The 22,484-nt window shown below is 37.4% G+C and overlaps 2 protein-coding genes across 3 annotated transcripts; one reads left to right on the top strand and one right to left on the bottom strand.

The window, feature by feature from the left end:
• Positions 1-858: 858 nt before the first annotated feature.
• Positions 859-9,599, bottom strand: LOC105171129 (MICOS complex subunit). The gene is made up of 12 exons (XM_011092154.3): positions 9,413-9,599; positions 9,200-9,263; positions 8,063-8,785; positions 7,853-7,957; positions 7,581-7,733; positions 7,316-7,393; positions 6,860-6,952; positions 6,649-6,768; positions 5,296-5,373; positions 2,961-3,140; positions 1,640-1,741; positions 859-1,529 (listed from the first exon to the last, which is right to left on the bottom strand). Exons 1-12 carry the CDS (start codon positions 9,421-9,423, stop codon positions 1,296-1,298), a joined length of 1,941 nt encoding a protein of 646 aa, XP_011090456.1. The 5' UTR covers positions 9,424-9,599; the 3' UTR covers positions 859-1,295.
• Positions 9,600-17,117: 7,518 nt separating this feature from the next.
• On the top strand, positions 17,118-20,542 carry LOC105171128 (RNase L inhibitor protein-like protein). 2 transcript variants are annotated; one of them, XM_088884480.1, is made up of 10 exons: positions 17,118-17,297; positions 17,400-17,434; positions 17,598-17,647; positions 18,128-18,196; positions 18,345-18,382; positions 18,735-18,871; positions 19,066-19,156; positions 19,649-19,720; positions 19,850-19,965; positions 20,158-20,542. In XM_088884480.1, the coding sequence occupies exons 1-10, from the start codon at positions 17,215-17,217 to the stop codon at positions 20,280-20,282; spliced, it is 816 nt and encodes a 271-aa protein (XP_088740606.1). In that variant the 5' UTR covers positions 17,118-17,214; the 3' UTR covers positions 20,283-20,542. The 2 variants fall into 2 exon arrangements, with proteins under 2 accessions (XP_088740606.1, XP_088740605.1); XM_088884479.1 differs by having other exon boundaries at positions 17,595-17,647.
• Positions 20,543-22,484: the final 1,942 nt, after the last annotated feature.

Below are 22,484 nucleotides of genomic sequence, written 5' to 3'. Positions count from 1 at the left end.
GGGATGGGATCTCACGATAATCTTCAAACTCAATTTGCTAAATCTAATTAGTTTACGTGTAACTCTTATTTTTTAAGTGTAAGCTAATTAAAAAAAGAAAAAATGGCTTATCATATTTAAACCGCTTCCAAAAATATGAAATTACACTTTTTTTCATAAAAAAACTCCAAAAACTACTGTTACACCCCTCTAAAAATTCGCTGTTTAAACCAACCTCATTTCATTAAGATTTGGATGAAAAATGACGACATCAACAAAGAAAATTACACAAAATTTCAACTTTTACCCTTATTTAAGATTCTTGCATAATAATTTTATACTTATAAGAAAAAAAATATAATAATATTAACCTCAATATGCATATATATATATATATTACATTTATCACCTTATAAGTACAAATATATATACATATAAGAATATTAAATTAGTAAAAGTAAAAATTTATGTAATTTTTTTGTTATTGATGACAACATTTTCCATCCATTCCTTATGAAAAGGAATCAGGCGTACATGAATTATTTTTAAAGAAGGTATAAACATAATTTAAAAATTGAAAAAAGTATAATTTTACATTTTCAGATGGGGTCTAAATATAAACTCAAAAAATAACATTTAAATCTATAGGATTGATCTCCAAACATTAGCACACCGTCCATCACAATCAAAAACCTTACAAATACATCCCCAGAAAGATTGAAGGCTTGAAATTATAACATAAGGAAATGATGGAGACTCAGCAACAGAGTACCACCTAAGAAACTTACCTTTGTAGTGCCCTCGCAGGTTGAACTGTCACTAAACAAACACAATTAAGATTTATAATTATGTCGCTTTTGTGCCAACTAAAACGCAATATAACAACATAAGCAACAGCAGACCAACATCTTATTCCATTCCTTTTCTTTTGGCATTGTAATGATTCCTTAATTAGAACAATTGAATGTGTCCCTGATGGGATTAAGAAAATCTTCTACATCAGAACCAACCTCTCAAGACAAACTGCAGTCTTCGGTGTCTGACTGAATGCACTGGAGTTCACTTGTCTACAGCGTCTCTTCAGTTTGTTTTTCCTAAAACCAGCCATCATGACTGCTGCAAACAAATGGTTCTTGGCAAAAATCATTTATTTTCATGATTACATACAGCAGTATAGCAACAGGGAGACAAAAACTGCTTGAATTGCATCTGAAACCCTGTTAAGATTCTTTAAGCCAGAAGCCCAAAAGTGTCCCAAAGAAACTTGTGACTTAGAGCGATCGATGGTAATGCAACAAATTAGTCCTGATTGACATTCATGTTAGGCTGATAGAAGTGGCATAAGATTGCAAAATGGTCAAAGCTTGCTCTGTGATAGCTCGGTTCCTAGCTCGCTTAACCCAGTCATTGACGACTTCTGCTGCCTGGCTGCCTTTAACTCCATTCTCAAGCGTATCTGCAGCTTCACATAGCTTCCCTTGAGCTAACAGACTCTCGACTCTATTTATAATAGATTCAATTCCATCACCTGAATGATCTACCTCCTTAACCTGAGCTCGGAGGCGAAAGAAAATCAAAATTAGAACGAAGATTTTCAGAATCACTAAGTTATCTTTGAGAATCTGATTTAGAGTGCAGAGGCCCAGGGAAGCAGATATACCTTCAGCCAGGAAGCAACATGAGCCAATGAATGTGTCAATATCCCACCACCGCCTGGTGGGATTAGGCTGAAGTGCCTCAGCATCCCCTTCAAGACATCAAACTGTAAACATGGGAGATTATTTCAGTTGAACAGCTACGGATAGTTATAGCATGGATCCTTTTCTTTTAATAAGAAAAAGTGGTAAACTCACACATGCGAACAAAGAAACCAGGTACGACTTTTAAGACACTAATATCCTTCTTACCTGTTAATTTTGCCTTATTTCTAAATAGTTTCTTCTTATCATTTTTCCACCTCAGAAGAGATTTGGAATTTAAACATCTTATGCTCTAATTTGCAAGCTAATGCTGTTTGAAGATAAGTTTATCCTATAACTCTTTATGTTTTTTCTACTACTATTCCCTCTTCCACAAGTCTTTGATTCAGCGATTCCAAATTCCACTTCACTGAGTCTTAGAGTCACACCACCATCATGGCCATTCAAGCTAAGGGTAGGAGAAAATGATGCAGTTTGTAGTCATGGACCATACAACTTTTCGCTTGACTTCAGAACTATTACATAATTCTTGCTCCTTCAAAACTTTTTTGCAGTCACATCTTTTTTAAGTACAAATAGACGTAGCAATGCATCAAGATAAGGACACATAAGAAAATAAACCTTTTCCATTACCGTCGAACTCATAATCCAGAAAGACTGAATTTCAGATATCCAGCCGATCCCCCTCCTTTTCACAGGCAACTGAAGCAAAACTAGGGCTCTAAATTCTTACAAAAAGCTACCTTTAGATTGGATAAATTAAAACTAGAAAATATTTACTGTCAAGGCTACTATCCTACAATACCTAGCAAAAATCTTAAGTCCCACCTTCGCAAGAAACCCACAGCCTGCAGCTTGTCATGCTCATAAAATTTTAACCATAGTGAAGTCGTCTTAATTGCCTTTAACTCTGATGACACTTTAATTAGAACTTATCAGGTTTAACACGTTATCTATCTGATTTGTTGCCTTCCCTAAATCAACTGGTAACTGGTTTGACTTTTTACATAACCTTAGATTGAAAAATTAAGTTACCATCTACAGAAAATGATGTTCTATAATGATTTCATTAAGCTGATAAAATAAAATTTACAACCAAAAGATGCGGTGCAAGTACAATAGCAAAACTTCGTATCAAATGCTCAAATACCAAATATCTTTGACAAGAAAAATGGCAACATGGTCTGATTGGCTTGTCAAAAATCAATTTGAAAACCAAACTCCCTCATCCAAACTCTAATAGAAAGAAAAGTGGTAAAGATAGAGAACCATGTAACTTGCCTTGTGGTTCAATTGGGACAGAGTGTCTGTCCCATATTTTTGGGTGTCGTCAGGGAGCGAAGATAGAACCAGCGCGATTAGTGAGTCATCGTCAATGCCTTCAACATGAGTGTGGAGGGCCTCTATTTCCTTCTTAATTGGCAGTCCTTTCCCTAGTGCATCTTCCAATGCCAGTGCTCCCTGCAACATGTGAACGTTTTAGACGATGACTCTCAGTCAAACAGACTACTTCAAAGAAGATGAATCATGCATGGCTGTAGGCTGTAGCTATTAAACAAACTATCAAACTATGTCAAGGTCTCCAACGAGTAAACAAGTATTTGCAGTGCACGACATGTTTTATTTGGGCGTTCGTAGTTTGTACGAGTAAAATTTTCTAGACAAAACCACATAGCAATAAAACAAAGTCAGAAAAAGAATTTTGCAATAGTATTCCTCCCGTTTTCGCCCTCATTTCAAGTTTTCAACAAATCATATTCTTACTGTTAACCGGAGTCTTAATATACTTATAAAAAAACACAAGTTAAGTGGAGACTATCAAAGCACCCAAAAATTGGTGGTGATAGTTAGCTTGTCATTTTCAGAACTAATGCATATGAAATTACAGAGAAAACTCAGTATATTCCTAAGGCAAAAGTAGGAAACTTCAGAATAGCCCCAGAAAATCCAGCTATGAATGTAAAATCACGTCATTTCTGCACCACTCCCTGATGCAGTCTGATAAACTAAACTTCATTGCCTTTGAATGCCTAACGCGAATTCACGCTACACCACAGGCCAGTTCTGCTAGTGACGGCATGCTGAAAAGAGAAGCATTACAAAATTTAATTCAATACCTGAGTTGTTGGATTGTTTTAGCCTGACATGTCATGCACATCACATACGTGCATGCACTTTCTTCTACGTCATCCCTATATCTGTTCCCAGTAATTGATGCTTTTATCCTGGCCTCATCAAGACTCCCTTCATAGAAGGCATTACAACCACATTTGATGCTCTATTTCCTATTGATATTTTTAGGTCTTATCCTCTATGGTTGCAATTTTACCATATATCAGAAGATGTTATACCCACTGTCAACAAATTAATACGAATTTCTCCACTTATAGATCTGATCTCTCCACATAATGGCTGACGCATTCTCTATGAAAATAATGCCAAAATGTCTCTTCCACTTTAACATATTGAATGCGATAAGAATCATCTTGAATGGGTGGGATCAGAAAATGTGTGTAATCAAACTGGAGGGCTAATATACCTCTAAGATCCACGTTTAATATGCTACAAATGATTAAACAAGACCAAATTATAACATTTAAACCACAAAAAGGACAAAAAAAAAAAAAAAAGAAGAAGAATCAATCTCCTTACACTTTCCCTTCAATGTTTCACTCCTTGTATTAAATATGGCAGATAAATAAATGTTACACCAACTATTACCACAGATCAGTTTTACGCAAGCGAGTGAATGGCTTGTGCAGGTGTCCAAAACAGATCTTATCGATCGTATTACAGACAATCTTGTTTCGTGACCCTCCTGGATTGTCAAGACCTCTTAAGTGACCATGGGTGCTAGGTTGAACATCAAGGGGACATCAGATATAGGAGAAGAATAGTCTACAACATTGCCTGGTTATAAGACCTAAATAAGTTGATATTCGTCAGCAGCTTAAGAATTTTAAATCAGTTGCTAGGCCTGAATGAGTTCATACTTTTTCAGCAGCTTAAGTAATTTACGTTAGTTGGCTAGCACCGATCTACACTGACAGGAATAGGAGTCTAGCTTTAGTTCTTCCAACACTCTCTTAGGAAAGCTCATCCGAAGAGATTGTTGGAAGGTTAAGGCTTTAGTCATAGAGGCAGCACATATGATATTACATTAATCTAATAGTTTTGTCAACAATGTTCTCAGTATTGAAAATTTACGCAAACCAAGAAAACAAGAAATGGCTTTTCTATTCCTCCAGTAAAGATTTTTAACAGCAACTGGCAACCAAGTTTCAATGTGGGATCTAAATACCATCAAGTTCGCCCTTAAGACAAAAGAATCATATAAGGTTTGCAATTGCAAGTAAAGGAAACATCCAGGAGACATATCCAAATGTAGTTACAAAGCACGGAACTACTGCAAAACAAAAGAAGTAGTCCAATCTCGTTAGCTATTAATCTTGATTAACAAACAGCTAGGCAAAGTGTAAGCTAGATGCATTTTCAGATATGAAAATAACAATCAATATATTATGTATTGAAGTAAAACTGAACACATAAAGTAGCCAAATCTCAGGTCATATCTAGGAGGTAATAATAGCAGTTACGGTGCAAGTCAAGAGGCTACCAGGGCCAGCTTGTGAACAGAATGAGTCTGCCGAACTTCTTCAGAGCGTGCATAAAATGCCATGCACAAGGCATTTATCTGCAAAGAAATGAAAATAGGCATAAACACAAAATTGAGACCAACTGAAGAGTAGATAAACCAAAATCAAAGTCACTTTTCCTCTAGCAACTTAATGTTTTTGACAACTAAGAGCAAATCTGAATTATATCATAATTTTTGCTTTTTATTTGCATTATTATGAGCAAGTAAAAATTAGGAAAGAAGAGAAACAAATCAAAAGGCAAGAAACCCTCCCAAAAGTAAATGATTAACAGAGGTCCTGCCATTTTGTACTTACAAATATCAGTCTAAAAGGAAATGGGATGCTAAAGTGATAAAATGAAGTACATCATGGTTATGATGAAGTTCCCTGCATAAGCTAATGAGAATATTTGCTCCCTCACTCACTTCCTCCCATAAGAACCCCAAGCTTCTATCAACAGCAACATGTCCCTACAAAACAATCTGCAAAGGTCCTCTATTGATAAAATTGGAAAATAGACAGATGAGAACATCCTACTCTTCAAATATATTAAGAGAACCGTTTAGTCAACTACTGAATAATTGACCATGTCGCGTAACGTTATGTCAGCAGATATATTTTCTCTACCAAGAAATATACAAAATGCTAAATTCATGATTTCATAAACAAAACCAAAGTATGTTTTTGAGCTTATGCAAAATGACTACTATGTTTATTGATGCTAACTGATATTATTCAAAATGCATGTTCAATTTGCAATATGAACTCAGGTCCAGTATTCAGCTCACAAGATTTTAATGCAGCAACCGTGGCAGGTTTTTAAGAGAGAGAATGAAGTTAATCAAACAGGATACAATTTAGATAAACAAATCAACGACTTTAACTACTGCCCATTGTTGTCCGTGGCTTTTAACTACAAGCTCATCTAAGTTTTTCTTTCTAATTGAGAACAGAGAACAAGCAATGCAGGAATCACTAATCTTTTCTCCATCTTATGCTTAAGAAACCTAGTATCAGAACATTGCCTTAATATTAGAGACCATCACCATCTCAGAACTCACAAGTTAAGCCATCTTCAAGTCCTTCAAATTATCACTTCATTGTAGTTCTGTTTAAGCTTTGTCTGGCAAAAGTATTCTAATGGAACTGCATTGGCAATAAATTTCTAGATTCTTTTTTGTTGTCTTGAAAACTTTTCTCATCACATAAGTTGTTACAGGACCAAGATCCATTCTCTACTTTAATGGAAATGAGATGATTTTGCTAATAATTAAAAAAATGACCTATGGTTAGTGGAAACCCTATAATGAAGTCACTAGCATGTGTCATACATGAAGATTTGCTTCAGCCATTTTCTCAATCTGGGAGGCCTTCTCACGAGCAATTGCTGCAGCCAATTCAGCTTTAGACATGTCCTGCATTTGCTTCAGTTTTTGTTCCACTTCCATTTCCTGCATATAGACATTCCAGAGTTTGCACAGGAGTCAATACTTCTAAATGACTAGCATTCAGAAAATAACAGTGTTAAAATCATATTGCTACCTTTTGTTCAAGTTCTGTTTTCAGTTTCTCTTCTAATTTTTCTTGAAGTGATTTGAGAGCTGCAGCTGCTTTAACTCTTTCTTTGTTTAATTCCTGAAAATATTTAAAGCAACAGTAAGTTCAGTGACCAAATAAATATTTCTCCCTCCATACAAAACTGGAAGCCCCCATCTTCTTTTGGGTGGTCCACGTATCCATTTCCAAAAAAAGAACTGTAGTCTAAATAGATTATGTGAATGAATTCCATTGATGTTGGACGAATGCTTTTTGTTCATAAGAAATCAAGCAAAACAGATGTGCATGAAACAAATATTCAGCGCTTATGTTACATAATTGAGGTCTGAGGCAGAGGTGGTAACAGATTGATGGTGATAAACAACCCAATGATGTGCTAATATCAGGTGCATTAAGTAATATTCAAAGGAACCATAAGCAAAAGAAAGAAATTGCATAAACCTTATCAAGAATGGCTTCTCTCTCAGCATACATGAGTTCCCTCACCCTTGCATCCTTAAGTTCCTTTTCATACTTCTCCTGAAAGTTGATAACAATGTTAGGTGAAACTACTATAACATGATACAGCTCCAGACCATGGTCTCTTGAAAAAAATGTTCTCCCATTGATAGTTATTTAATGGAAAAGTGAAAATTCAATCAACCATGGAGCCACATTGACTTTTTGGTTATTATAAGAAACAGAAAATAGCAAGTTTTCCCCTAACCTTCATTGCCTTCTTCTCTTCAGCAAAGAAATGAGCATCCAACTCCGCTTGCCTTTCCTCAGCAGCATGTATGGCTTGCAAGAAATCAAGGACCAATTTCCCATCCTTGGTTATGAAACCATCATACACATCCTCCATCGAGGAGCTTATATCCTTCAGTTCCAGAAATAAATGATAAGGCATATAAGAGATCACGCTTCTATTAAAAGAATGGAATATTACCTAATAAAAATATAAGTTCTTGTCAAAAAATTTGTTCATGGAACACCAACCTTAAGTTTACTGGAAGAAGATGTCACAGATTCTTCAGACTTGTCTCTTAAATAGTAATCATCAAGAAGGGAACTAGATTTCTGTATGCTATCATCCTTAACAGCCTAGCAAAAGTTGCTTCACAAGAAACTGTTAATGATTGCCCAGATAACAACGGACTGCAAATAGAGTAAGTGAAATTTAACCTAGCTATAGAAACCATGTTTTACCTCTTGCATGTCTTGAGTAGTGGTTTGCTCCGTTGGTACAGGGCTTACAGGCTTGGTATCAATTTCTGCAGGAGTTTTATCTGCTGCAGTAAAAATTGGTGTGCTTTCAGTAGCCTTGTTCTGCTCATCATCAGGTTTTACCTGTGGGCTCTTCAGGTCAAAACTTTGCTCAGCTGGTTTACTAGTTACATCATCTGATGGCATGCTGCTTTGAGGAGCAGTAGGCAGATCTCGCCCTTCAACATGATCAACATTTTCTGGTGCCAGAACCGCCATATCTTTTGCTTGATGACCTTTATCTTCTCCAGTTTTGATTGATTCTTCTGGCACATTTAGCTGTGCATGTGTTTGAACATCTTGCCTGGCATGGTCCGCATCTGAGATTGATACATCTGACCCCTGTGGACTGTTACCAGCAGCAGCTTCACTTAATTCTCTAGCTTGAAGATATGCATTTTGTTGTTCTGGTGGCGTCTCTGTGTTCTTATCACCAGTCCAAGCATTAGTGTATTTGCTCATGCTCTGCTGCTCTTTGCCTACATACCTATCAAGAGCCCCATAATAGTAAGCAGCCAGGAAAACGGAACCCAGTGCGAGCCCTCCAGCAAGAACTTTTGGCAAACGACTCTCTGGTTCAGGGGCACCGCCGCCTGAATCAGGTTTGATTGGCTCATTCTTCGGAGAAACACAGAACGCCCTTCTAAAAGAAAGATAAGAAGGTATCTGCACATTCCACCAATTCTTCCGCCAATTACTATGTACATCTCTAAACTAATCAAAAGATATATTCTTTTGGAAATTAATCACAACAACATACGGTTGCCTATCTAAACATATATCTCCTCCGTCAGGAAGCAATTGGGAACCATATAAGCAAAAAAGTGGCATGCCATATTAACACAATTAATTCCAGCACTACAACCTGCATCTACAATTTTCCTTCTTTCCCAAACAAAAATAAAAAGATCACCAGTTCTATAATCCTAGTCAACCATCCGATGCACATTGAGATTGACAAATTCATAAAAATGCAAAATGATGCATCAATAAAACACACGCACACACAAAAGAAAAACTAATCTACTTACAACATTAATACATCACAACAACAATACATGACAAAACACGAAAACGTGCCTGAGTAGTAGTCCGCAATGGAACCCTACTAACTGAACTACGAGATGCGAGCTGCAAAATGGACCTGCAAAAAATTATTCCCCGGAAAATTTTACAAAAATAGATAAATAAACGATTACAATAAACCTTGATGCAATAAAATTACACCCCAACAAAAAAAAAAAGAAATTAAATTCCCCACTCCGCTAATACAATGTCGTATCAATATGTTACCTGCGAAACATTGAGAAGTGGGCTTTGCAAATTCAACAGTGTTGAAGAGAATTTATTTTAATCTATATGTTCTAAAGAAGGAGATGTGAAATTTGCAGCAAAACAAAGAAAGGTGGAATACAAAGGGAAATAGTTCGGGGAAGCGATGAATTGTAGAACACTGCGCTTTTTCTTTTTCTTTTTCTTTTTTTCCTTCTATACATATATGTATTGTAATTTGTATCTATATCTATATTATTAAAAAAAAACAAAAAAAGGTCTTTTGATACCACTTCAACAAAAAATTATGTTTCGCTAAAATACTCTTAAAGTTAATTCAATTTTATCCACTCTCTTTAGCCAATACTACTATACTAAATTATTATAATACCAAAATACCTTTCAAATTCTCAGTTCATGATAAATTAACTACTCAATAAAATTCTTTTAGAAATTAATTTTATGCAATTACATGGGCTAAAAAATTAAATTTACTCCTATTTTATTTTAAGCTTATTATTAATTGAATTGAAATAACATAATAGTATTATTTTTTGCATGTATATATAATCATCGTTCTCAATATAATTGATGGTACCAGAAATTTGGCTACACTATAAAGGTAGAAGGATTTTCAAGAAAATTCTAAAATTATCGAATGAGTAGCCCTGCAAAACAGAGGATAACACTCCAATACTTAAATTAGTAATAGTTTATGAAGAAATAATAGGGAAAACTTGAAATAAAGTGTGAATAATGGTATAAAATGGTGATAAGGTGTATATATTCATCTTGAGTGCATATTATAAGTTCAAAATAGCCTAAGAACCAAGAGAGAGTAGTGCAAGAAATTGATAGTTTGAAAATAAGTGTGATGTTACCATAAACCTGCACAAGACTCCTATTTATAGGCTTGTATAGAGTTGGATACGTGATCAATTAATGAGTTTCGTACCCATTAGAAAGCTCTTTGAGTTGGCTGTTATCCGCAACAAACTGTTGGTGATTTGAATAAATATTAACTGAGATATGTGAGATGGACTGAACCCTGTCAAGTCTACCTAAAAATCAGGGAGTTGGTTATTTGCAAATTTTCTAACTCATTTGCCACCAATTTACTTGGAACCACTTGGAGATATTTTAGTGTGACATGTACAAAAGTCATGGCAAGCTATATGACATGTCCTCTCAGCTGTATGATGACGTGTCTAGTTGGAATGGGGTTTTTATCTTGGGCCTGCCAGTTCAGTAAAGTAGTAGGTAAGCCTGTGGGTCTTTCTTCCCTACTGATGGCTTTATCCGTCCTACTGGTGGGTTTTGTCTGTCCAGCTGATGAGCCAACTGGGCTAGTAGGCCTAATTTGTGGACTTGGCCCAATAATTTTAGGGGGCATCATCAATAACATATATCATATAAAGTGTCAGCTTTTAATTTAAATAGAGTAAAATATGTATTGATAATAATGCATTAAAAAAAGTTACCAGACAATTTTTGCGTGTGTGGTTGTAGGACACTGAGCAAATTATAATATGAAAGAACAATTATGAGCTTCAATAAAATAAAAGCATTACTAAAAATTATGCGCTCAGGTAGTGCATACCACCATATATAGTGCATATATATGAACAGGTTTTAGGAGTTAAAATTAATTTTCATCCCTCACTTTTCAAACTAATATCAAAATCACCCCTATTTTTTAAATTAATCTAATTAATCCTCCAATGATTTTCCAACATTAATTTTCGACCAAATTATATAACTTTTTTGAATTTTCCTTGCAAAGTGTTTTACCTTAAATTATTTTGGTCCTTCACATTTTAATTTCAATTTAATCAGTTGGACTCAAATATACATGATGCCTCCTAAAATTATTGGACCGAGTTCACCAGTAGGGAGGCAAAGCCCACAAACTAAGCACATCGCTCAGCCGGTTAAAAGCCTAGCTTGGCCATCAGTAGGAAGGCGAGGCTCATCAATAGGGAAGAAAAGCCCATAGGCATACCTCCTACTTTATTGAACTGTCAAAACCAAGAAATAGGCCCATTCCAGACAGACACGTCATCATACAATTGAATAGATAGGTCATGACTTACCAACACATTTGTACACATCACCCTAGAATATCTCCAGGGGATCCAAGCAAATCGGTAACAAATGAGTTGAAAAATTCATAAATAACCAACTCCCAGTTTTTTAAGCAGACATGGTAGGGTTCAATCCAGCTCACGTATCTCAGTCAAATCTAGTCCAAATCTCAAACTATTTATTCTAAATGATAGCCAAATCAAAGGGTTTTCCAACGGCATACGACACTCTACAACAACCCTTGTATCCTGTTTTGTACACGCCTATAAATAGAGGTCTTGTGCAATTATTTGGTAACATCATTCTTCACTCTCAAACTCTCATTTTCTCTCATTATTTTCTCTTGGTTTTTAAGCTATTCTAAGCTTATATTTTGCACTCCACACGAATATATATACCTTATCACTATTTTACGCTATTATTCTGACTTTGATTGAAGTTTTTCTTTTCATTTCTTCAAGTCGTTACTAACTTAAGCATTAAAGTGGTAACCTCTATTTTGCAAGACTAATCCTCTAATAATCTTAAGATTTTCTCGAATATTCTTCAACCCTTGTAGTGTGGCAAAAGATCTGATATGTATTATTGGTGCCGTCTATGAGAATTTATTATCATATCGTTATGCCTTTGGAGATGAAAAATACAGGTGATACGTATCAACGTTTAGTGGACCACATGTTTCGAGAGCAGTTGGCGCGTAAGATGGAGGTATATATTCACAACATGTTGGTAAAGAGCTGGTAGATGGACCGACACCTCGCTGACCTAGCTGAGACATTCAACACACCAAGAAAGTACCACATGAAGCAAAATCCATCCAAATGTGCGTTTGGAGTACGAAGTGGTAGGTTCTTAGAGTACATGGCCACTAAAAAAAGAATTGAGTCAATCCAGATAAAATTTCGAGCCATCCAGGAAATGAAGCCTCCTGCCAACCTCAATGAAGTAAAACTAGCCGGACGTATAACAGCTCGTAGTAGATTCATATCTCGTTCAGCAAAGCATGGTTTACCATTCTTCAAGGTTCTAAAAAAGACCAAGAACTTCATTTGAGACGAAGAATGCCAACATGCATTCTGAGATCTGAAAGCCAACCTGGCTGAATTGCCCTTGCTCACCAAACCCACACTTGGCGAACCCCTGTACCTATATTTAGTAGTAGGACAACATGTGGTCAGCTTTGTGCTCATCAACGAGGAGGAAAGACACCAAAAGCCTGTCTACTATATAAGCAAGGCATTGTATGAGGACGACCAACGGTACCTTAAGGTAGAAATACTGGCTTTCGCTTTAGTAACAACAACACGCAAATTACGTCCTTATTTCTTGTCACATTCCATTTGTGTGCGTACTAATGCCCCATTACGAGCAACATTAGGTAAAATTGAAATCTTAGGGAGGATTATTAAGTGAGCTATCGAGCTCATCGAGTATTTTATTTCCTATCCACCTAGGACAACTATAAAAGCCCAAGCGCTAGCTGAATTCGTAAATGAAGCCACACTCGTAGAGGAGGATGATGGAAGTTGGCTATTACACATAGATGGTTCTTCCACCTTTGCCGGCGGTTGAGCTGGGGTAAGGCTCACTAGCCAGCATGGGGATGAGTTGGAATATGCTTTGTGATTCGACTTTAAAGCCTCAAACAATGAGGCCGAATATGAAACTCTTATTGTAGGTATTAGGATGGCCTTAGACACAGGAACTAGGAACTTAATTGCCTACTTCGACTCCCAACTAGTGACAAATCAGGTAGAAGGTAGATATGAGGTCAAGGAAGAATGAATGAAAGAATACCTCCAGGAGATAAACAAGCTTACGAGTCAGCTGAAGAATTTTCAGCTCCACCAGATTCCTTGTGCGGAAAACACCAATGCTGACTACTTAGCCAGATTAGCCAGTAGAGCACAGAAGAGCTCTGTGATCATTTCGGAACGCCCTCGCACCTGCCCGCCTATAATGGCATTACAAATCCAGCTGAACACATCCATAAGTTTGAAAAGGCATTCTTGTTGCACAGGTATATTGATGATATTAAGTGTCGTGTATTTTTTGCTACACTAACCGCATCTGCTCAACAATGTTTCGACCAGTTTCCAGTTGGATCAATTAGATATTTTGCAGAATTTAGCGCCCTCTTTCTATATCAATTCACCAGCACCAAGAAGTATGAAATCGGCTATCAGCCTCTTTAGAGTAAAATAGGATGATATAAGACATTGAGCGCGTACATTGAGTGCTTTAACAAGGCCATTTTGGAGGTCCTGGCCATATACTCGAAAGTCTTGATAAGAGGTTTCGTGGTAGACACTCTCTTTAAATCCTTGGCCAAGAAAACTGTTTCCAACTTCTACTACCTACTTGCTCGGCCAGACAGGTACATACAATTAGAAAATGCCTAGCTGATGAAGAAGGATAATCACCGCAATAGAAGGAGGGGAACCCATAAAAGCAAAGGGGAACCCATAAGAGCAGAGGGGAACCCATAGGATGATTCAATCCCCTTGATAAAAAAAACGAGTACTAAACCCCGCTCATAACTAGCCCAGCACGAATGCTTATGGCTATAGACAAGTTCCCAGCTATATAATGGCCTAAAGGTTCCAAGAAAGGACCTCAACTTTCTAAACCTAAATATTTTTGCAGGTATCACAGAGAGTACGGGTATGATACCAATAGGTGTCCCCAACTAAGATAGGAGATAGAAAGATTGATTCAAATCGGCTACTTTAAAGATTGCATCGATAAAGATTGATTATGTGAGCATAAGGAGAGGCTCTTCTTCCGTTAAAACCCTGATAGAAGTGACGAGGTGGCTATAGATCCCCCAAGAGGGGGCAGAAAAGGGAGAAGGCTTATGCTAAAGACTAAGGAGCAGAGCCCAAAAAACACTCTTGCTAAAAGTTTGATCCACATGATATCAGGAGGACCTATTGATGGGGACTTTAGGAAGGCAGACGCCCACATGCTCATTCTGTTAGGGCAACTATGAAAAGGTTGTGAAGTACCAGCAGGGGGTCCTACGATCCACTTCGGACCTGCTGACGCACAAGGAATTCACTTACCTCATAATGATGCTCTTGTCATTTTAGCTACTTTAGCTAATTACACTGTTCAATGTATTTTTGTGGATTCTGGTAGCTCTATAGATATACTCTTCTATGAAATCTACAGGCAGATGGAGCTTGGTGATATCCTGTTGGAACCGGTGGATACATCACTATATGATTTTGCAGGAGAGGTGGTATACCCCTTGGGACAAATCTTGCTTCCCCCACCCCTAGGAGAAGAAATTAATAGGAAAACTAAGATGATCCGCTTTCTCATAGTGGACATGCCTTCAGCTTACAACATCATCCTAGGGCGACCTGCTCTGAATGTCTTTTAGGCAGTAGTATCTTCCTATCACATGAAATTAAAGTTTTTTGCTGGTGCAAGAGTAGGAAAATTAACAGACAATCAATACAGAACAAGGAAATGCTATCTTGGATTTATAAGAAGAGGCAGTAAGAAAGGTATGAAAGTAAACTCCCCCAGCCCAACCGAGAGAAAGGTAAAAGACCTACCCAAAATGGACAACAGGGGAATATGGTTCTTGCTCGTGTACAGCCCTTCTGAGTATCTAATAGTCCTACGGGAGTCGAACAAAACTACCAGGATATGCTCCCAGCTTAGCGCTGAGCTAGCAGGGCAACTAACTACTTTTTTGTAGGAAAATGTGGACGTGTTCACATGGTCTACCCGTGACTTGGTGGTAATCGACCCTAGTGTTACAGTGCATAACTTGAATTGAGACCCATCCTCCCTCCTGTGAAACAGAAAAAGAGATATTTTAGTCTAGAAAAAGACAAAGTCATCCACAAGGAGGTAAGTAAGCTGGCAGCATAACACATCAAGGAAATCTAATTTCCAAATGGTTGTTAAACATGGTACCTATACCCAAACCAAGTAACAAATGGCGCATGTGTGTTGATTTCTGATATGTTAATAAAGTATGCACTAACGATTTTTATCCCTTATCTCGTATACACCAACAATTGGATTCCACCTCTGGTCATGAATTGTTGAGTCTAGTGGATGCCTCGCAGTCGTATGATTACCAACAAATTATGCTTACCTCAGTGATGAGAAGCGAGTTAGCTTCATGATGTCAGGTGCTACCTACCAGCGATTGGTGGATCTCATATTTCAAGAACGGCTAGGACGTAACATGGATGTGTATATAGAATGACATGTTAGTGAAAAGTCGGCAAGCAGACCAGCACATAACTGACTTGGCTGAAATGTTTGATATACTAAGTATCGCATGAAATTGAACCCGACCAGATGCGCATTTGGAGTTTGGAGCAGTAGATTCCTTAGTTACACAGCCATAGAGAATCCGAACGAAATACAAGCAATACAAGAGACGAAACCTCCTTCCAACCTCAATGAGGTCCAGAAACTAACTGATCGAGTAACAACCCCGAGCAGGTTCATATCCTTACTCAACAGAGGGTAGCTTACCCTTTTTTAAATTAAAAAAGGCCAAATATTTCACTTGGGATTAGGCATTCCAACAAGCTTTATATGACCTAAAAACCTACCTGGCATAGCTGCTATTACTCACTAAGCTTGCACCAGGTGAGCCACTATACCTATACCTTGCTGTAGGCAACATTCTGTAAGCTCCATGCTCATGAAGGATGAAGATGGCAATCAGAAACCTATATACTATATCAGTAAGGTATTATATGGAGCTAAACAACGCTATTCTGAGGTAGACTAATTAGCTTTTGCCTTGATAATAACTACATGTAAATTACGACCTTATTTTTTATTGCATTCTATTATTGTTCGTATTAATACCCCTGTACAAGCAACTCTGGGGAAAGTTGAGACTTTAGGTAGGATGATTAAATAGGTTACAGAACTTAGCGAGTATGACATCTGTTACCAGCCCAAAATAACCATCAAGGCCTAAGACTTGTGGAATTCATGCCTGAAACCACACCAGTTGAGGAGGACAAAGGAAAATGGATACTACACATGGATAGGTCCTCCACCTATTCTAGCAATGGAGCATGAGTCGTGCTAACAACTCGAAAGAGACAAACTGGAGTCGTGCTAAATTTTAGGTAATTTGACATAATTTTTCTTTGAAATGATTTATATAATACAAATGATATATTCAACTAATTCTTTATTGTTTGTATTTCTTAGATAAAGTTGGATATATGTAAAATTATTTAAAAGTTTACCTATAATACAATATGCATAAATAAATAAATAGCAAAAAAATATTTAAAAACTATACTGGGCCTGTTTGGGACAAATCCGATACAAAACCCGTTACCCGCCTCGGTCCAACCCCAGACCCCTTAAAAGGAGTACGATTGGGACCGATACCTGCCCCCAACCTGATATCCTACAATCCACCTCATTACAGGAGTTATATAATTATTTTTTATTTAAATAAAATATTTATAATTTATTAGATAATTAAAAAATTTGTTACCCTCTGTAGACCCACCCTAAACCCTTTAAAAGGAGTACGATTGGGGTGGGTCCGGGGCAGACATCAATTGGCCCGACCCGATATCCCCACTCCACCTCATTACAGGGATTATAACATTACTTTTTATTTAATCAAAATATTTGTAATTTCCCAACAATTAGAACAAGCCTGATATAAAAGTACACAACTCTCTCTGCAATATTCTTGATCAAGGCTGAAGGGAAACCAAAGAAGGGTGAACATGGGTCACAACAACAAGCAGAAGCAGAGGCGATTCAGCAAAGACAATCGCCGCCACCACTCGCACGGACATCATCATCAAAGGCACGCACCTATCTTTTTCAACTATTCCAGCTTTACAATTACACAAACTACATATTTTTCACCGTTCCTGCACTTTAATTGAGTGGCTCGGGCGCTATTCAGGGATGAAGATGATGATTCTTTGCCAACTGACCCAGGTAAATTACATGCTGCCAGCGTTTTGCGTGCGTGTGTTCTTTTGAATTATGCAGTCGAGGCGTTTGATAAATTGTTAGAGAAAGTAGTTTTAGCAAGTGGATGGATTAAATTATATTATGGTATTGAGGGGAAAAGGTTCTGTTGACATCGTTTTGACAGCAGCTGAGGAGGAGGAGGAGCAAAGGGGTCCTTCCATTCAGCTCGCCATGTGGGTATGCGTTTGCTTGTTCAATTCTGTGAACATCAATTTTCTTTAGCAGTTGGAACTAAGTTGTAATCTGGTATCATTGACTATGATCTTTAATTAGACAACTCGTGGATGCTTCTTATGGTATTATTGGGGGATTTTCTCCTCCATTTGGCATCACGAGATTGGTGCTTGTGGAACATTGATGCAAAACTGATGTAATCTATGGTATACCAAATCGATTCCAAATTCCTTGCTGTCAAAATGGTCCCTGTTTGACAAATAAAATTTCCAGTCCCTTTGTCTGTTTATCCGTTCCTGACATCCATGTGACCCGCAACTCGTGTTATGATGGTTCAAAATTAGTTCTGTTTTGAAGAATGGCAACTCTATATATTTATTTATTTTCTTGATGGAAGGACTTTATAAGACTTGACTTCAAATGGAATTCTGTTTTGGTTTTGCATTGGTTTTGTCATTCTAAATTATTTTTCTGTGAATTCAGGATTTTGGCCAATGTGATGCAAAGAGGTGCACTGGACGCAAGCTTGCAAGATTTGGATTGTTGAAAGAAAGCATCTGTCCCTCTGACTTCAATATTTTATTGTATAAACAAAATGTTAACTTAGCCATCCTTATGGCTTGCATGAGGAAAATGTTTCTTTTATCTGGAGTTTACCATTAGACTTCACTAATAAAATTTTAACAAAATTTTGCAGGAATTGCGGGTTGGTAGTGGATTTGGGGGAATCGTTTTGAGGTAATTACACTGTCAGTGTCAGTTAGCTACACTTCTGATGATATTCTGATTGCTTTTGTATGTGATACTATTTCTTCTTCAATTCTTGATGTGCAATTCGTATTCATTTGACCTCATTTGATAGGTACTAACTGATTACACTGATTGCCTTTACCATCTTAAAATTAGTTTAAGCTCAGATCTTAAACTAGATAACAATATTAGAGGATCTTGAGTTAATTGGATTTGACGCACACTTAATGTTCCTCCTAATGTATTCCTGAATGGTTGACACGATTTCTGCTGGGTTTGTTGTGCTTTGTGGTAAATATACATGATTGGGTTTGCTTATGTTACTATTTCGATGTTTCAGTCCCACTGGGACACAATGTGTCTCCCAAGAGGATCTTGAGTTAATCAAAAGGAGAGGTTTAGCTGTCGTCGATTGCTCATGGGCACGTCTAGATGATGTGCCTTTCACCAAGCTGCGCTGTGCTGCTCCCCGTCTTTGTATGGATTTCTAACTGCTGTGTTTTTAGCAATGCCTTGCAATCTCATTAACGTATTAAGTTTCTTGTGTTCAGTATGTTGAGTTAATTTCTTGTTCGGTAAATTGCAAATTGGAGAACCTAGTCTTGCTACTGCAAATATAAGGTTTATGATTTTTGTGTTGTGGTTGAGACTCATGCATGCAAATGGTACAGTACCTTGGTTGGTAGCAGCAAATCCAGTCAACTATGGTCGACCCTGTGAGCTTTCATGTGTTGAGGCACTAGCTGCAGCTTTGATCATATGGTATTGAACTTGAACTTTTTATGCAGTGATAGCTTCATCTCTATTTCACGGTTAGAATTTGTACTGATTGCTAAGATGACTCTCTGGCGAACACCGCTAGCATTATTTGAATTACAAAATCATATCAAAACCCATCTTTTCATTACACTTTCAGTTTTGTTTTAGGTTCACATTTTGATTTTTATGTTACTGAGTCTTTTTAGCATTAAATTCAGATATCTTTTTCCTAAAGAAATTCAGGCATTTCTTAAATCGTACTAATTCCAATAAGGTGCACACAAAAGTACATTCTTCATTTTCTTATTCTCTGAATGTATTTGAAGTTGGCTCACATTTACAACGTATACTAGTTTCAGATTCTACTATGATACGTTTGGATGGCCAACCTCTTTAGTTCAACTTTAGTCAAAGTTGTTTACTGGAGCTACATGATTTATCTTGTAATAGTTCATTCAATCGTCTTGTGATATTTCATTCTTTTCCTCTGATCAGTGGAGAGGAAGAAACCGGAAATCTATTGCTCAGCAAATTCAAGTGGGGTCATGCATTCTTATCTCTTAATAGGTAAAAGTTGTTGTGTCCAACAATAGTATGCATACTGTTATTGCCAGCATTTGGGCTATTATGCTAATCGACTATGCACAATCTTCCTGAACTTGCAAAATGAACTCTTTGACAAATTAATGAATACAGGGAAATCCTTAAGGCATACTCTGAATGCAAGAATGGCACTGACATGATCTCCGTCCAAAATGAGTGGCTTTCGCAGCAGACCTCTCATACTTCTGATTCACGTGGTGATGGAAAAGGTAGTCTCGGCTATAGTCAAGATTGTCTGTTTTACCTTTTCTCTTGCTTTCAGTACTTTCCGGTTCTGGATTTCAGATTTTGGCTTCTGTCATTTAGAATGAGAAAATCACAGATTATTTATTTACTTCATGCAAAAGTACGCATCGGCTGAAATAAATTAAAGGAAAATTAATCAAAGTTTCTGCCTTCAGGAGAACGATCCGAACCTAACAACAAGAATGATGGATCGTCCAGCGATTCTGAAGATGGACTTCCTCCGCTAGAAAGAAACATGAATCATCTCTACTTGGAGGAAAGCGACGAAGAAAGTGAATGAAGGGTATCCAGTTTCTTTGTTCCAAGAGGTGTCGTTAGGACGAATATGACCTATACTTGGCCACGACACAGTAGGAATGCTTTCGAACCGTATGAAACTGGAGCTTGCTTTAGTCCATAACTGTTTTCTTATGTCTGGTTTTTAAGCTCAGCTAGCATATTCTTGGATAGCTTTGATTTTTCCATTTTTACTTTGAACTATGAAAGGTTTTATTTATTCCTGAAATATAAGTTTTTAGCATGTATAATTCGAAATACAAACTTGCATATGTTATCGAGAGATCGAACCCCAATACAAATTCCATCTGAATTCTTCTATAATTTTTTATGGATATCACTATTTTAATCCGATTAAACATATAAATGATTATAATGGTGAATGGATAAAAGCCGAAGGACAAGAAAGAAATTTCATCCAACAATATATTGAAGGAGCAGGACGAGATCGTAACAAAGCCCAAATTATCAATTTGATTTCGACTAAGAATGTTGAAGAGAATTAAATAGAGATAAAAAAGAGATCACGTATTTGATGTGGTTGAGATTTTTCTACAAAGGGATAAAATTGAGAATTTTATCTTGACACAATTGTGCATCAGGTGAATTGCAATTTTTGAAAGATGTGCTGTTTTCAAGAAAATGAATTCTCAATTAATAAATAGTTCTTGCATAAAAAATTAATATTTCGGTATTTATAGAAGTTTTGGAAATTATATGGTGTGGTGGATTGTATATGCCTCATACATATCAAATTATTTATTTACCCTTACAATTTAATATTTTTTATTAATGTACATCATACCCCCCCACTCTCCGATGGAATATGGCCACCCAATGTAATATTTTGTCCGAGAGTAAACATTTTTCTGAGTTTAGTTAACACATGGGAGTGAATGAGTTGGTAGTTGTTCATTATTTTCAATTTATTGGGGGTGTGCGAATGCCTGGCCAACAGTGTCTGGTGCCTGGCTCGAGCGGGTGTGCCAGCCGGCGGGGTGCATTAGGTGGTGCACCGACCGACGCACTTGAGCTCGAGGCGCACCCAGGGCCTCGCCACCCACCTGGTGCACCCCGCGCCCAGCTCGAGGCCGTGCCTCGGGCTGGAGGGGGTTTGGTGCGTTGGGGGTGCTGCTGGGCGACCGGGCTCAACCACGGGGTTGCTGGGCTCGAGACGCCCCCTCGCACCTACCTCAAGCCTTTGGCTCGAGTCCTCAAGTGTTGGGAGGATGTGCTTATTTTTGGGTTTCCTGAGTTTTGAACCCAAGTCAAAAGGTTAGTAAGTGGGAACTCCTACCACTACACCATCAAATATTTCTTGACAATATTTGTTCCCATTCTCTATTAGTAGAGGTTATTCAGAATTTATTCATCTTTCCCGTCGAATTCTTTCATTTATTTTGAGGAATTCGACGTCATATTCAAGAGATGAGATTCCTCGTAAACAATTCTTACATTTGGTGATGGAGCCCCCCAAGATTTTGGAGAGGATGAAGCGGCGCAAATTTTTTTTAAGGACGTAGCCTCTTGGGGTGATTTTTTCACCATCCATTATGTTGAAAATTTTGGTAGGTAACTCGATAGTACTCCATATTCATAAATGTAGTCACTATACTTATGTTGTTTTGTTCTCTTATAATTTGTATTTCAAATGTTGCCTCAAGGGATGTTTTTGCTCAAGCCCCATAGTTAGGTTTTTACCAACTTCTGAAGGGGGGGGGGGGGGCAAAATTTTCCGATTCCAACATTTTTATGAGCGGACCTTGCCTTAAGAATTTGATAAGGGGACATTGCCTCAAAGGATACTTCATGTCCCGGAGTCAGTCTTTTACCAACTTCAAACGGATGTAAAGTTTCGGGGGGCGACATTATTGACGAGGATCACAATGAAAGTTCCATTTAGGAGGTCCCGGGATAATAGCGACTTTTGTCTATATGACAATGATGATTTTTACCTCTAGGGTCCTTGTGAAACTTCAAGGATCTCTATGTCTAAGTTTATTTTGTTTGTTGGGACTACGACAAGAAAACCAACTTCATTACTTAAAATTCGGAATACAAAGTTTTAGGAAAAATCAAAAAGGGGAGAAGGATATGTTGAGTTACTACTCAAGTTTTCTCCTATTACAAGTGAATAGCCAAAAAATAATTTTTCCTGCTATTACGGGATGACTCCTGCGGTGGGATAGTTATCGTCACGAGGAGT

The sequence above is a fragment of the Sesamum indicum genome, linkage group LG9 (assembly GCF_026168435.1).
Source record: "Sesamum indicum cultivar Baizhima isolate 11 linkage group LG9, ASM2616843v1, whole genome shotgun sequence".
Taxonomy (NCBI): domain Eukaryota; kingdom Viridiplantae; phylum Streptophyta; class Magnoliopsida; order Lamiales; family Pedaliaceae; genus Sesamum; species Sesamum indicum.
Note: the sequence above shows the minus strand (reverse complement) of the source record. Positions and strands in the feature narration are given on the sequence as shown.

What these genes read in the sequence shown, in the direction of transcription:
- LOC105171129 (XM_011092154.3), bottom strand. An exon ending in CTACTCAAGACATGCAAGAG is followed by an intron (nt 7,958 to 8,062) that starts GTAAAACATGGT and finishes AACTTTTGCTAG; the next exon opens with GCTGTTAAGGATGATAGCAT. An exon ending in AAGAGAAGAAGGCAATGAAG is followed by an intron (nt 7,394 to 7,580) that starts GTTAGGGGAAAA and finishes ATCAACTTTCAG; the next exon opens with GAGAAGTATGAAAAGGAACT.
- LOC105171128 (XM_088884479.1), top strand. Translation starts at nt 17,215, where the DNA reads ATGGGTCACAACAACAAGCAGAAGCAGAGGCGATTCAGCAAAGACAAT. An exon ending in CTGTGCTGCTCCCCGTCTTT is followed by an intron (nt 18,872 to 19,065) that starts GTATGGATTTCT and finishes CAAATGGTACAG; the next exon opens with TACCTTGGTTGGTAGCAGCA. An exon ending in GCTGCAGCTTTGATCATATG is followed by an intron (nt 19,157 to 19,648) that starts GTATTGAACTTG and finishes TCCTCTGATCAG; the next exon opens with TGGAGAGGAAGAAACCGGAA.